General features: G+C 37.8%; 3 protein-coding genes across 3 annotated transcripts; 1 reads left to right on the top strand and 2 right to left on the bottom strand.

Moving 5' to 3' along the window:
• Positions 1-891: 891 nt before the first annotated feature.
• On the bottom strand, positions 892-1746 carry PCYB_012600 (hypothetical protein; the record flags this gene model as incomplete). Its single annotated transcript, XM_004220766.1, has 1 exon — positions 892-1746. A coding segment is annotated over one exon (855 nt), but the record flags the coding sequence as incomplete, so codon positions are not given.
• A 5013-nt stretch (positions 1747-6759) lies between these two features.
• On the top strand, positions 6760-7585 carry PCYB_012590 (hypothetical protein; the record flags this gene model as incomplete). Its single annotated transcript, XM_004220765.1, has 2 exons — positions 6760-6939; positions 7079-7585. 2 exons carry the CDS (start codon positions 6760-6762, stop codon positions 7583-7585), a joined length of 687 nt encoding a protein of 228 aa, XP_004220813.1.
• A 2267-nt stretch (positions 7586-9852) lies between these two features.
• PCYB_012580 (phist protein) lies at positions 9853-12313 on the bottom strand (the record flags this gene model as incomplete). Its single annotated transcript, XM_004220764.1, has 2 exons — positions 9853-11826; positions 12101-12313. The coding sequence occupies 2 exons, from the start codon at positions 12311-12313 to the stop codon at positions 9853-9855; spliced, it is 2187 nt and encodes a 728-aa protein (XP_004220812.1).
• Between the last annotated feature and the right edge of the window lie 4357 nt (positions 12314-16670).

Here is a 16670-nt window from a genome sequence, read left to right as displayed (position 1 = left end):
ACCTACATCGGTGCCGCCTACATCGATGGGACAGTCCCCCCCCTCGGCACAATTCATCAGGCATCATTTAAAAGAAATTATAAAAAAGCTACGGTTGAGCATTAGGTTAAAAATTGCTAGCTTAATTCTAATGTGTAATAACGTGTGTACGTTTTTAGGATCATAAACGTGGTTTATACATACAGGGGCATACATTCAGAAGTGAAACAACGCACCATCATACATCACCTAAATGTTTTTATCGGAAAGAGCTATCTTTCCATATGAACGTTTACATCACATACACACACATATGTATACATTTACAATTTTTTTTTTTTTAATGCATGCATGCGCTACTTTTTCCTGCGAATTTTTCTTCTTCTCTGTCACGTGGGCAGTATTTTGTACGAAAAAATGGGAAAGGCAAAATTTTACCCTGCAACGAGTAAGTAATATAAAATGCGTGTAATTAAAAACAGGGCATGCACGCACGGTAGGTATGTAAATACATGCACATGTATAGTGTCCACTTATAAGGTGCAAAACTGAGAGCTCCGATAATGAAAATCCTCGAACAAATCACAAAAAAGCGACGTAAGTGGTGCGAAAATTTTGAAAATTTACATAGGACTGCTTCTTCACTTCACTCATTGATCTTAAAACGGGTAACACCTTTACGGTTGTTGCTTATAATATATATTTTTTTTTTTCCTTTCATGTTTGTCCTTTTTGCAATCTGCGCCGGATGCTTTTGTAACAACTAAAAAGTTCACGCAGCGTGTTTGCCATTGAGTCAAAGGGGGCCATTTTTACGTAGAGAGAAAAAAAAAAAAACCTACTTCTTAGCTTCGCCACCCATCGATCAAAGCACTAACCCCATCTTACCACCACCACCCCCTTCGGTACATATTACAAGAAGGCTAAAGGAAAGGGGGCGTATATCACTTTGCAGATGCTTCCACAGCAGGCAAATCCTGTAGGAACCATCATATTGCTTAAGGCACTACAAGCAGCAGTTGGGGCGGAGAAAGCAGCCGCTGTACTGACTGCACTGGCTGCACTGGCTGCACTGACTGCACTGGCTGCACCGGCAGCACCGACAGCACTTGGAGTAACAACAGTACTAGCAATTGCAGGAGCGCAGGCTACCGCACCTGGACCAAACATAGTCATCGACACGATCAACCATAACAACACAAATAAACAGGTGATGGAGGGTACTAGTAAAATCATAAGCTTAATCTGACTCTTCATCTTTTTTCGAATTTTTTTCATGCTATTTTTGAAACCAAACTTCATGTTTAAATATTTTGCTTTATAATCCTTCAACTCGTCTACCAACAATTTCATTCTTTCTTTCTGTTCTCCCTCTAAATGGTTATCTACGTAATTCATTAATTCATCATAGTCGAATGTTTCGTGCTTTTTAAGATGTGACAAAATTTTCTTTAACATCCTTCTTCTGGAACCTACAGAATCGAGACTATCGAGAGATCCTAAAAAATCGTTAACATCTCTTCTCCTTCGGCCTCCTCTTTCTCTATGTATTCTAGAAGTTAAATAATGTTGTAAGTTACCCTCATCTTCTTCATTAAAATCGGAATATAAGCTATGCGTTTCGTTACTGGTAACTGTGGAGGATGCCTCATCTGATAAGCTCCGTTCATCACCGGAGGTTGCAAACTCGGACAACACTCGTCCACACCTGTGGCGTAGGCTGCTGCTCGAAGAGCTAGCCTTCAAGGCGGCCACGTCAACGGTGTTCTGCAAAAAAGGGGGAAGCAAGCAAAAATGTAAAAATACACACATATGCAGAGAGTACACTTAACAGGTAACTCGTATCATATAACGCAACACTCCTGTGGACTTGCCGTTATGAACCACGTATGCTTACTTGGCCCTGGGTTGGCCAAACCCAAACGAAAAGGGTGAATAAAAAAAGTTGGATATATAAGGGGGTCATCTTCTTTTATTAACTTTGCTTTTATCGGTTTAATTGTGTATTTTTTTTAATTAATCATTAGATAAAATTTTGGCTAGCTAGAGGTATATTTCGCCTATCGACGCGTCGAACGAAGGACTACGTATGTACAAACTTGGCGTGATTAGTTTCCTGTGAAGATTTGGGAATGGCTAAAAAGCTCCAAAGCGCTCTCTACTAATTCAACCTTCGAAGAGTCAACAAGCGAAATAACTTCCTACCAGTTAGGCATCAATATGGAAGCAGTGAGAACAAAAAATTTGCTAAAAAATGTATCAGCCTGAAGACGGAGAAAATTTAATACAGTAAAAAATTACTATAGAAGAGAAAGGGAAATATATATGTATAATTTACTATTTTCTAAAACGCGTATTTAATTTGTTTCTCTTATTTTAGGCGAACTTGAGTTTAAATCAATAAAAGAGGGGAGCTACTAAAAACTGCAATAAAACTTTTGAGGGGTAATAAATGTAGCTGTAGTTAGAAAAGTAAAAATTACGCAAAGTGGTATTTTTTTACTAAAAAGTTTTTCTTCGCTAAAAGGCTATTCTAAAAATATTTTATTAGGATATTTGCAATTCGGTGTTTTTTGTTTTTAATAATTTCACGCTGACAATCTTATGTTTAACATATGCAGCGCGTTTTTTTTCCTGCTTTTTTTCCAGCTTTTTTTACTATATATTTTTACTATATTTTTTACTGTATTTTTTACTGTATTTTTTACTGCATTTTTTACTGTATTTTTTACTGTATTTTTTACTATATTTTTTACTTTATTTTTTACTATATTTTTGTTTCACTTTTTTCATCATTTTCGTTCCACCTGCCTATTTAAACATGATATAATAATAGTATGTATATACAAGTGCTGTGCGTACGGAAGAAAATAATACAATTTTTGTGCGAAGAAAAAACGTCCAAGGAGTACACTATTACCGAGGGGGATTAAAGTAAAAAAAACGCTGACATGTATATGTATAAATTGTAAACGCGTAAAAAAATATATATAATATACGACGCACTAGTGGTTATTTTTCTGCATGCCCATTTATGCGCAATTTTTTCAACCTCCATAATAACAATTTTTTTTTTTTTCCCGCGAGTTCACCATTTTGCTTTATAAACAATTTAGGTAGATAAATCTGAAAAATATGTTTTTGTAAAGTCCCCACTTGGAACAAAAAACGTTACCGTTAGACAATTCCATGATCCCCCTTTTACACGATAAAAAATATTTGCGAGTAGAACCCCTAACAACATTCAGTGTGCACTTCATTTTTTTTTTTTTCCTACAAGTTTGTTTATTTATTTTGCATAGAGTAATGTTTTATACACCTCGTACAAAATTCACCCATCTCTTAAAATGTAAATTCCAACGGATCAACAGAAAAAGGAAAAAAAAGTACGTCGATATTTGACGCTATATACTTATAGGGGGTCAAAAATGAGCAAACAGTATGGATATACATGCACATTTGCCATTGTCATTCCAAAGGGAAAAAAAAAGGACTAAAAAAATGTCATCATTATTCTATTCCTTTCTAATTTGCCTCTACAACATGAACAATAAATTATCCTACCAACTTGCATACAAAAATTAGCCGTAAAAAAAAAAAAAGGGTCTTTCCTTGTGTTAAATTTTTTTACCCTTTTAATTAGTGAATAAGCTTAACGCCTTAGGGATTATGTAGCCCCCTGAACATCTCAATCTACGTCACTCGCTAAGTTTATATTTTTTGCCATACGCGTAAAAATGAGGGCTCATTCTTCGTTAGTCGAAAAGAATATAAAACCCAAACAAGTAAGTTTCAGTCTTTTAGGGGCCAACGACGAAAACGCATATATGAATAGCATAACGCGCATTTTGATTCACAGCGCAGATTGTAAAAGACATAACATCCATTATAGGGATATGTTGTGTGCAACCGTTGAACAGACGACTTATGTAGCCCCAATTGCCGTACGAATTAAAAACAAAAATATATCACCCTCCTATTTGTTTCCTACCATTGGGGAAAAAATTCGTCACAATAATGATTCTTCCCGAATAGCTGAAACTTCCTAATTGTGTTTTTTTTTTTTTTTTTTTTTTTGCCTTAATAAGAATGCCTATACCACAAAGGAGAACATTGAAAAGGTACTACTTCCTCTTCCTTAGCGAACCCCTTTTTTGATAATAAATTATTTCGAACAGGTGACATTGCCCCAGTTAAGGTACCCCTTTTGAATTATGCAAATGGAGCGATTTACTCCGCTTTGCGTTTTATGCCCCCACGAGAAAGACCCCAAAAAACAAAGGGCCTTCCTTTTTTTCCTAAAAAGAGATCAAACGATCGAACGCTTGGGCCATAAATGGGAAGGGGTATGCACATTGGTGTACGCTAAGCCAGTCTGATCTAAAAGGGCAACCCCCATTGGGGCAACTCCAACGTGGGTGATTCCTTAATGACGTTACTTTTTCCCTCATGCAGTTGAATGCCTAACCTGTGGCGTATGTCCAGTAGGCTGGTAAAAATCTGCATAGTGACCTTTTGCACAAATAAAAATGACTCTCGAAAAACGATAAGGCGTAAAATGCAAAATCGATCTGCTATGGAAGATCCTTTTATCATTTCAAAAAGGGCAAAATTGCAACTGCGTTATGGGGAAATCTGTACTACCCACAACAGGCGACTCCTCAGTGTAGATCGTAGATCACTTCTTAGCCAAAAAGGGTTCAGGTGCCACATGGACTTACGGGATTCTTCTTCTGATAATGCCCTTTTGAGTTTCTTTTAAAAAATGGATTCTACGCCAATCGGGGCGCAAATAATATAAACCTACTGCTTGGATACCCTTAGAAAAGTGACCCAGTTATCAAAATACGGAAAGCTGCATCACCCTTTCTACTTCTCATACATATCATGCTGTATCATTCGATTCTCACGTAGGTGTTATTTTTCCCTTTTCGCGAAAAAAGACCTACGTAGATGAACTAGCATCAAGTAGCCTTACTATGCCATAGCCCACTGAGTTATAAAAAAGTGAAAAATAAAATGACCATTCTTCCACAATGTTTCGTTCTTGACTGCGGCACGGAAAGGGATAAAGAAAGTTCGGCATGATTGGCATCTAGCATGCAAAATAAATCGTGAGAGGAAATCCCCTTACGTTGTTAATTATTCATTTTAAGAAAGCATTCCCTAAACCTCGCCATATTCTAACAAGGTCCCTTCTAAGCGCAAAAAGGTTGACCAAAATTTTTCTTTGAAAAAAATTATCCCCATAATGCTGTAGTAAACATACCATTAGGGATAGACTAAACGGTTGTTACCTCAACGTGCAGTGCGGGCAGCAGTTCTGCATGCAGGCTGTGGGACAATTATTGGTATCACTTTGTATACCATCTCTTTTTGTCAATTTTTTTTTTCTAATTTAGGGTTCTTCCCCCTTCGATAATTTTAGTAATATCTTTTTGCATGCTTTGGGGAATAATAACTCCATGCATAGATGCTTAAAAAAAGTTAATAATAGCGCTTCGTATGCTGGGGATTTTTCTTTCAGATGACAAATGGTTTGCGCCGGTTGTTACCCCCGTGACTGTTTGCAACCGCAGCGGCGGCTCCGCAGTTGAACAGTTCTTCCTATATAATATTTCCTACCCAAATACGGATGCCAACCCACCCACGTCAACCATTCTTTTCCATTTAAGCTAGACATACCACTATGGGGACGTCGAACGTGATTTATTATACGTTTTAATTAAATGGGATAGGCTAGGCAGAGAGACAAAATGGAAGCCACCATTTTTATATAAGTTACAGAAAATTGCGGTAGGAAAAAACAGGGCGACCACGGAACCGCAATGGTGCGAGGGCGGGGAATTATTTTTCCCCCCGTTTCTATTTTTAAAGTTTCTATTTCCCCACTCTGCGTTTTAATCCTACAAAAAAAATTATCCTTTCTTTTCTGATTTGCTCGCAGTGGAAAAATGATGGCAAAATGATTGCAAAATGATTGCAAAATGACCATTTTTTTTTTTTATTTTTTGCGCAAAATTTAATCCCCCCACTGTCGGTTCTACCTTTCTGCTCGCAACCCTTTTTTATTCTACACCGCGTTAGTCAAACTTGTTCGTAAAAAAAAAAAAAAAAAAAAAAAAAAAAAAATTAATCCCTTCCCCTTAACCTTCACAAAGACCGGAACTGGCATGTTCACCCCTCCCAGTATAATGGAATAGAAATGCTCTGCTCCGCGAAATATTTCTCTCCGTCTTTTTTGCGCCTTCTTTTTTTTTAAATTTACTTTCTCCTTGGTAGCATACAAATAGATGCGTCGGTAGCAGCAGGTCTATCTCATATTATTCGTTCATAACATAGTTGTATTAATTATCTATATACATGGACATATTTACGCCCACGTGGACAACATGCCCACGAGGTAACTTACCCACAAACGACAAAATTTAAATCATCCACAAATTAGTTCGAGCAGCTCTCCCCCCGTCATTCATTTAGCTAAAATTCGCGCTTCATTAAAATAACCACTCCAAAGCTTTTTTTTTTTTTTCTCTCATTCTACGCAACATTGTTAAAATTGATTTACATACAGATCGAAATTGCCGTGGAGTTTTTATATGTAGCGAGACAAATAGGTACTTCCCCCGGGCAAGCTAATCCCCCCCCCCTCCTCAATAGCGTTAAAAACAAACCGACCATTCTGCCAGTTGGCAGTATAATTATATTTGCAACAAAACACCAAGAGTTCATAACAATTTTGACTTCATAACACAAAACAGAGGAAAAAAAAAAAAAAAGATGGACGTAAATTACCACAACGAGTATACCTATACAGTAGGGGCACCCAGCCAGACGCAAACTGGCTACGTGATATCGCAGGACAGTGGGATGGCAAAAAAAAAAAAATCTTTCCTTCTCCAGATTGTTAAAATTACCCTATTTGTAGTGTTTATTTGGACTTGCTGTTTCTCCAGTGAGGTAAGAAGAATAGCCACACCTTTGACACATTCACATTTACTGACCCGAGTGTAAACCACCTCCTAAAAATCGCCACCATTGGAGAGTATAGGTTAAACTTGATAACATTCCACCCCTTCTTTAACTCTCCCCCTTTCAGGATGGCCTGCAAAGAACTCCCTCATGCGAAAATATCAGGAAGTGTTGTGAAGCCCCCTTTCCCCCCAGCAGACCATCAAGGATACTAATAAATAAACTAGAACCAACAACGGAAGAAATGCTGAAACAGCTAAGGAAAAAGTTTTGCAAAAAAAATAAAACCAAAAGTAAAAATAAAGATAAACACCTGGAGCGAAAGTTGAATGCATTTCTAAATGCATATGCCAGCGCAGATGGGGTCTTCGAAAAAAAAATCCTATACAGCTTATTGCAGTGCAATTTTCAGGGGAAGGATGAAGAGAGAGACGACGTCTTACGGAGGTTTTACCACCATCACACGAAGGACCCAAAAATTGTCTTCATCAAAGACTTCATCATGATAGCGATGGGCGGCATGGTAATTGGGGCTATTGTCTTCTCAGTTATGCAAATATGGTGGCTCGTTGTTGTCCTAATTATGGGCATCGGAGTGGGAATCAAAGCATTAGATGTTTTTAACAATATGTAAACCAAGTTATGTCATTTAAAATGAGATAATGCTTTTACAAAATGTCGCATCCCATAGTGCATGGTTACTGGTGACTTATCTTCTAAAACACATTTCTCACATCCCTCAAAATGGGGAAAACAATTCCAAATTTTTTATCTTACTTATAATGCTACACTGTGTATCTTTTACACCCTTTCAATAAAAATCACCGTCCTGATAATTCGTTTACATCAATCTTTTTTCCCCCCTTGTGAGAAAATACATTCCAGCCAAATGCTCGGAATGTAATTCCGTCGCACATATCCGTTTATGTAGAGAGAGGAACAGGAACCACAACCTGATCGGACACCTTCTCACAAATCCGTCCTCTCCACTTTCACGAATTCACAAATAGAGCGGTTGGGGGGTAGAGGGTTTTACCCCCTTATTACTGCATTTCTCATTGCTGAAGTGTTTTTCCCACTTTTTGGCGACTCCATCATTTCGTTATTGCACACATTTCATTATTTAAGAATTGTCTCCCCCTTTTTTACTAACTTCCTTTCATACTGCTGTTTGAGTGCCAATTTTTCATCCCTCATGTTGATCAACACAAATGCATTTAGTTGCGATTTGCTTGCCATTTAAAATGGCCAACCACCGTCTTTTTCAAATGTTTACCCGAGAATATAATGTAATAAGTAGGGAGGGCCAAAAAAAAAGTTACAATTTTTTTTATGCACTTTTTTCCCCCCCCTTTTTGACGAATTCATGGTTAGAAAAATAGCATTTTAAAAAAGGGTGTATATATCCCCCCTGCGGCATTCTCCCTTTGACGGACTCACCAAATGTACGCACACGGGTGGGGACTCCATACGGGGCAAAACTTACCTCACTTATGAGAGCAATGCATGGCAATCTCTCCCCATTTAAGTAGAAGTACCCCCTAGTTGGAATGCTCGACAAAGGGTTTGTAAGATCCAAATCGCATCTGTGTGTACTCTTTGCGAAAATTTTGGTAAAAAAAAAAGGGATACCTACTATACAACCATTTGGGAAACTAGTCCAAATTATGAAAAAAAAAAATCCATAAAGGACCTTTTATCTGCATGCTGATTCGTTTTCTCACCTAACGTGGGGTCAACTTCACAACGTCACCTTCCACGAGGGGTTAGGTAATAACCCTTTTTAACGAACCATGCCAAATCGGTTTATCACGCCGCTACAATTGTAGAGCAAAGAAAAAAAAAGGGGACTATATATGTACCCCCCCCAAAATGACCATCCCCATAAAGGCTCATTTTTTACTACTCCAAATCCGTGGTTTTAGGATCTACTCTTTTTTTTTTTTTTTTTTTTTGCCTTCTTAATTTTCTTTTAAATATGCTGCATGTGTAAAAGTTCTTTTTTTTTTTTTCGATGTATGAATTAATTATGTATCATGAATAGCTAAAAATGGTCATAACTGGAATTCCAAGTTCATGCATTGTTCACTCATTGGTGTAAATTGCGAAGTGTAATTTGTAGCATATAAAACAAGGCAGTGAAATGAAGGCATGACACGGATGCAGTGGGTGAGTATAACAGTGAATGTAACAGTGATGAATAAAAAAGGGGTGCACGCATTGACGAAATAGATAAAAAAGAATAAATAATACACTGAGTAAGCAACGTACAAAGGTATAGTATAATATAACATAATATAAAAATATAATCACATGTTCGACACATGTTTTTTTGTTCATGTAAAAATATATGGAAGTGAGAAAAAAAAAGTATTTTGGCAGAGAAAAACGGATCGCGCGATGGAAGTATACATGTGCGTAATTTATTTTTTTTTTTTGCACAGGGTTAAAACTCTGCGCAGTGGCGTCACTGCACAAGTGTACACTTTCATTTTCATGTATATGGTGTTATGGTTTGAAAAAACGTCCCAAGTTTATCATCTAAGCACAGATGGTGCCTTAATTGGTCGGCTTCTAAAAAACTTGTTCACCCCTCGCCCAAGTGGCGCTGTCCTAAGAAGTCCAGTCCATACAATTTTATAATAACACGGGCAAACCGGGGCACCTTTCTCCAACAATGCTGCAAAACGTTCTCCTATGACACGCTTTCACACATATGAACAACTTCTCTGTGTTAACCGTCAACAAAGCAGCGTGGTAAAACTTACACATAATGCGCAATCAACACTTTTCCTCCAGCGTCTCTCTCGTTAATTTATAGCTTTATCCAAAGGTACAATCAACAACAGGTCGTGGCTGGATGGGCACAGGTAAAAAACACGTTTTCTTCTAGCAGCTAGCTTACAATTTACTGTGTTTCTTCATCTTGTAGGTTAAGATTTCCATCCATATGCTCTTCATTAAATCTCTGAGTTCATCCCACGATTTTCTCTTAGCATTGGCGAAGTAAAGGAAGTCCCATCTCTGGCATTGTCCCTTGCTTACAAAGGCATAGAAATCTTGGAAATCTCCTCTCTCTTTCTTAATCAACTCATCGGTCATGTTGTAGTGTGCTCTCCACCAGTACTTCATTCTGATTGGGGTTGGTAACAACAGAGTCTTCTGCAAGTATTGTGAGTATTGCATAATGTACTCTTGCATCTTAACAAACTTCTTTCTTTCGAAGGAGAGTATCTGGTTGAACAGAACGAACATTTCCTTAACGGTTGCGTTTGGTCTCAAGTTTTTGATTTTGCTGTTTAATTCTTCTTCAGTCATCTGTTCTTGTAATTCAGCTCGGGTGCATCCGAATGGGAGTTGTTCATTGTTACCCTGGGGGCGTCCTGGCATGTCTCTGCCACTAGGTCCAGGTCTTCCGCGTCCATCTTGAGGAGGTCTTCTCATGAAATCTCCTCTGGAGCCGAATTGGTCTTCTTCCATATCAAGTCTTCCACCTCGTCCTGGTTGATCTCTTCCTCCTACATTTCCTTGTGGTCCTCCAGGCATAGGTCTGTTTCTTCCATCTTGGAATTTTCCTGGTCCACCGTGGGGGCCAAATCTATCGTCATCAAAGAAGTGGTCATCAGGTTTCATCGGATGTGCACGAGAACTATGGATTTGTCTTGGGTCATCTTCAGGTTTTGCATGTGGGTTTCTGGAGTGATTGAATTTTCTTGGGTCATTCATATCATCTATCATTCTATTTGGGTGAGCACCGTGAATCATGTGATCGTCATCTCTTCCACCTTTTGGGGGGACATTAAATGGATTTGCACCTCCCATTCTTCCACCTCTTGGGCCTTGGTTATAATCATCTTCAAATCTCATGGAATTATATCTATCATAATTGCCTGAACGGTCATCTCTGAATCGTCCATTAGGGGGATATGGCATATCTTCATCTATCATTCTTTGGTTTTCTGCATAATGAATGGATCGGTCATCACCTCCTCTTCCACCTCTTCCGTGGTATTCTTCATCATACATTCTTTCACTGTTTGCGTAATGTATTTCACGGCTATCATCTCCATAGCGTCTGCCATAATCACTTCCGTATCCATCGGGACCATAATAATCGTCATATCCACCTCTTCCTCTCCTGTCATCCATAGGTCTTCCGCGATGGTTATCATAGTTTCTGAATTCTCTTTCGTCTCCGCTTCTGTCACCTTTTCCATCTGGACCATAAGGACCTTCACCACCCGCTACTCCTTTTAAGCCACCATCAGGTCCAGGCTTGTCGGGCTGAGATCCATCGTGATGAGGATCATCACTGGGTTCAATGGGCTGTGCTGGATGTGGAATAATTTTACCCTTATCATCCTTATCATCCTTATCATCATCAGGTTTGATCTCATGATTATCATCTATATGAATCTCATTACCCTTATCATCCTTATGATGTTCATCATCTGGTTTACCAGGTGTTTCTGGATCGGCGTGTGGATTATTGGGGTCATGCTCGGGTGCATCAGGATTTGGAGCTACCTTGTGGTCGTCTACCTTACCCTGGTCATCATCATCAGGTTTGGCTGGAGCTGGAGTACTGGGAACAATAGTATTACCCTTATCATCTCTTTCATCATCGTATGCTGGGTGAGGTTCCATGCGATGAAAAGTATGTCTATCATCTGGACCAGATCGATATCCCATGCTTCTGTCATCATAGTAGTCATGGTTACCACCTCTCATTCTTGGGTTATACATCTCCTCCTCTTGCCACCTGTTTCCTCCTCTTCTTCCTCTTGCCTCATATTCATAGTGGTCATCTTGGTAGTACTCACCTAAAGATCTGCCATTTCTGCTAACTTCTAAGCTGGAAGAAGTGGTGTTGTTCTAAAAAGGGGTAATAAAGGGGTAGCAAGTGGGTAACAAGTGGGTAGAAAAAAGGGTGGGGGGGTTAAAAGGTAAAAAGCTGAGGGGGCTGGGTAAGCCCCTCTATATTATTAACTACTCTTGGGTAGCACACTTCACCTCATCGTATGAGTATGTAATACATATGCATGCAATGATGTCAAGGTGAAAGGGGCCAAAATGACTAACACATCACAACTCAGAGAGATATTCTCAAAGCTGATAAATGCCCCTCTCGTCATCCTCTTTCACTCACCTGTAACAGCACAACGATAACACCAAAGATGAACAACACTTTGTATGGTAAGGAAGCAAGATTGAAGTCAGCGAAGCTCTTTTTGCTCTTGCATTTGTTTCTCCTCCCATCGGATTTTGCTACAGTCTGGTTGTTCGCATCGATGGCTCTCTTAATATCAGCAGGAGATGATGTCGCTGGTAGGACGATAATTGGGATGTTGCAGGGACTCATTTTGGACTTTCTTAAGGGGAAAAAAAAAGTATTAGCACAAAACAGTCGGATAAGATATATATAGAGAGTATATATTATATACAACGGCGCTAAACTTATACGAAGCCTTTGAAAGCTTTTTATATTTTCTTTTTCAGATATATCTATTTGTAGGGTTAAGGAAGTTCCTATTTAATTATACGATTTCGATAAATTAGCGCAAGTGGGAAAAAATATATAAACAAAACAGTATTAAAAATATACAATGAATTGTAAGTAAAGTAGTNTTTCTTAGTTAGAGTTAAAAAGCCTTTTTTTTTTTTGTTATGAAAAAATTATGTAGATCTGGAAAGTTAAAATGTTTTTTTATTATTTTAATATTTGTTTTGTATTTTTTGGTATTTATTTTTTTGCTATCTGTTAATTTGATTGCTTATCAACTTTCTAAAAGCTAGCAAAACTTATATTTCATTTCAACTAATATTTTTGCAAAAGTATTATTTTAATTTTGTATACGCTCTATTAAATATTAATTATTTGTTGTTTATTTTTTTTTTATTTAATTATTTATTTATTATTATTTATTAGGAGTGAAAAGATGTTTTTTTTTTTCTCTTAACTGTTAAATAACTAAACTAAACGACAACTATTGAATTTAGATACCTTTTTTTCTACTTCGTGGAGGTAAAAAAAATATTTTTTAAAAAAAAGTTAAAATTATAGCATTTTTTTTGTCAAAATTTTTTAAAAGCGTTAATCAAAACCTCTTTTATTAACTTTTAGTTTAATTATTTGGTGATTAGTTTTTTTCACTACTGCATGTTTTTTAATTATTATTCTTTTTTTTTTTTAATTTATATGCAATAAATTTAGATACAAGTATTTTTTTTTTTTTTTAAACGTTGCTTTTTAAATATGTATCCGTTAATAAATTAAAAAAATATTAAATTAATAAATTTACGAGTACAACATTTCAAGCAAAATAGGTCATAAAACTATTAGAACAAGCATTTTCTTTCCCTAAAATTGTACGCAAAGTGATTCAGACTGACACGCTCCACGTGTCAACTTTTGTCGTTATAAATGCTTAGTGGAGTAGGAATGCCGAAAAGGGTATGCACCAAAGAATAAAAAATAGAGAAAAAAGGAGGTTTCGCATTGCATTTACAGGTATGGCAATATGTATAATAAGTGATAAAATAAAGTGCATAAAAAAATACATTTAAGAAAAAGAACGAGCTAGCAATTAATTATAATTTTAATTATTAATTTCTTCATTTAATGTGATATATAGATGTGCCGTCGGATTCGTATTTTTTTTGGCAACGGGCAATTTTTTGCTTCATTTAGGGCTATATGCGAGGTCGCTGTACTTTTTTTTTACCATAATAATGATGTTATAATCGATCCGCTTCTTCTCTTCTCTTCTACATCGCAAAAATGAAAAAAATAAATTTCTTCTTTTTTTTTTTTTTTTTTTACCCTGATAAAGCAAAATGGTATGATTAAAAAAGTATCCGTTTATGTTATATTTTATGCCAATTGCAGAGGCATCATATATAGGGCTTACTTTTTTTTTTTAATTTTGGTGGGGCCATTCTTTTCTTACATAAAATGCGGTAATCCTTTTGCGAGTTTATGGCTTCTCCTTCGGGCGCCCCAGCGGAATACCTATGTATATAACAATATATAATATATATTTTACGTACATATAATTATAATATTTTACGTACATATAATATATATTTTTTTACGTGCATATAATATATATATTTTACGTACATATAATATATATTTATTTACATTTATTTGTTTGTCTCCCTTGAAAAAAAAAAAAAGGTGGTCCAGTCATCACTCATCTGTGCAATCGGCTAGCATACGTTCCCATTAAACAAGCACAGGCCCCCACCGTTTCCCCTTTTGGCATTATATATATATGTATGGGAATCGCGACATTTAATTTGCAGCCGCGGAGTGTACCTCTTCGCTACTCCCGATCCCCTTAGCTCTGTGCGCCTTTCCAACTCGGGAAAAATTTGTACGCCCACATATACTTATGTATATTATGTATATATATTATATATTTTTTTTTTTTTGGGGTGGGGGACGTACTTCAAGTCTGCAAATGACGCCGCAGCTAGCCATTTTTTAAAATAAATACACATACCCGCGCGTGGTTCAAAGGGCACTCATTTTCGTTGTACCTTAGTCGCTATTCCTATTTTTTTTTCTTTTTCCGCTTTAATTTCCTCGCAAAACGTTTCACATACTTCTGTAACACCACTCACATGGGGCTAAAGATTAACACGAAAAGTGGGACGGGAAAGTGCGAATCATTTTTGCAAAATAGGGAAAGAAAAAGAACTCCAAGTCTTGCATTATTAAAATTTGTTCCCACGTATAGCGGCAGTAGCTTTGGTCATTTGTGACTTTCTTCGAAGTAGTTCTTTTCATTTGATGAGCCGTGCAAACGGCATTATCGGCACAATGTCGTTGGGTTATTCGCAAGGATGCCAAAAAAAGGATAGGAACACCTGTTGCTCCTTTTTTTCATCCTTTTCCACCCCCGTTTCTTCCTTCGCTAGTCCTGTCAATATGCTCATTATGACATAATCATCCCTTTTTACCTTCCTTTTCAACCGTACGAAAGATTACCAGTCTGCGAAACAAAGGTATGCACAAAATCACCGTGTGCATTACCCCCTACAAACACGCGAAACCAAACCCTAAACCTTTTTTTACGCTCTAACCTTTATAACTACCCTATTACTACACACTCCAAAAAAAAGGACTTTTATATATACGTCTCTGCAACAAGGCAAGAAAATTTTTATGCCTTAACTTACCCAATCGTTGGGGCTTACCTATCACAGTCCACCATGCTAAGTATTAACTATTAGGCTTACTTTGGAGGGTTAAATAATTAACTCTCCCTTCAGCACTCTTGTGTATGCTTCGCTTGTTCCGCCTTGCAGTTAACTACCTCCCATCACAGCAGTAGCGTACACTGATGAAACAAAGTACCCATTTTTTCGAATGACCCCCTGATAAGTGTTAAAAAAATGGTGCTGCCTAGGTGGGAGCGTCTCTTCACGTGCACTAACTCGGTTACAACAGGGCCATCCATGGGGTCGCCTTTTCCATCATACATAGGAACTCCTTTGGGGGAATTTTTCTCACTTCACGGTAGATATTTTCAGCCCAGCTGTATGCCTCTTAAGAATAAAATTTGCAAAAAAATGGGTCACCCTGTTTGGTCTCTCACCCCGAGGTGAAGCTTACATCTCCCTCTCGATGAAACGGATAAGGGTGTAAAAAAAAATTTATTTAAGATCAGTTGATACGATAACCCAGCTGATCAAACGTAATTCAAAGCAACGCTGAGCCAGTGACCATACTAACACTTCAGTACACCATATTTTGTTTGTCTAGCTTAACAACGCGCGCAAAAGTATGTTGCAAAGTACGCTGTAAAGAGTGCAAAACTGGGGCAAAATTTTATGCTGTGGGATGAAAACACTTTACACGATAAGGCCAAGGTCATGGTGAAAAGGTCAAGTCCTCACTTCAGGGAAGGGTCATTACCTCATGCTCATCCGCTTAGCAAAAATGAGCCCCCATTTCAGCACCACTGCGTGTTTGTATATCATACGCACTTCTAACACTTAGCACATGTATAATATGTGTCTCCTCAAAAGGCTTACCACTCCCCATGTGGTATATATGCTTGGAGGAATTACTTTCCGATTCATCGCTCACCACTGCTGGGTATGAACCCTAAGCAGCACACTAATTGGCACTTCCCCCCCCAAGGCACACCACTACAGGTGGCCCCCCTCCAAGGGTTTACATCAAAAGTGGGAAACTCTACGACTAAAAGGGACCCACACTTCGTAACTGCCAAGGGGAAAACCATGAGGTAAAGTCCCGTGGTATATCCCCCCACAGACCCTTGCAGTGCCAAAGCCATATATATAGCCAATGGGTTGAACTCATTGGAATATAGCCCAAGTGGGCGGCCATTTCTGGCCAAAAATTGATACTTGAAAATTGTATTGGCGGGCTGCGCTGTTCGCTGTTTCGCTATACGCGCGCTTATAGCCCTAGCAAGTGTGTATATGCCCTTTTTGTAAAAAAGCACACACTGCAATCGCTTTATTTTGAAAAAAAACTTTCACCCAGGATGAGCCTCAATAGATCGTAAGACAAAGCTTACTTTCATATTTACAGCACCTCGAGAAAATCAATGTGGTATACAAACGAAAAAAAACTTTCCTTATATATTCTGCAGTTAAAAAGCTCATCTGACAGTCTCTGTACTGGGGAAAGTACAGATAGCCAAAATTCGCCCTAAAGGGATTATTTATGAACTCATATA

The sequence above is a fragment of the Plasmodium cynomolgi genome, chromosome 1 (genome assembly GCF_000321355.1).
Source record: "Plasmodium cynomolgi strain B DNA, chromosome 1, whole genome shotgun sequence".
NCBI classification, from domain to species: Eukaryota; Apicomplexa; class Aconoidasida; order Haemosporida; family Plasmodiidae; genus Plasmodium; species Plasmodium cynomolgi.
The sequence above is the reverse complement of the archived record's forward strand: the minus strand, read 5'-3'. Positions and strand labels throughout refer to the sequence as shown.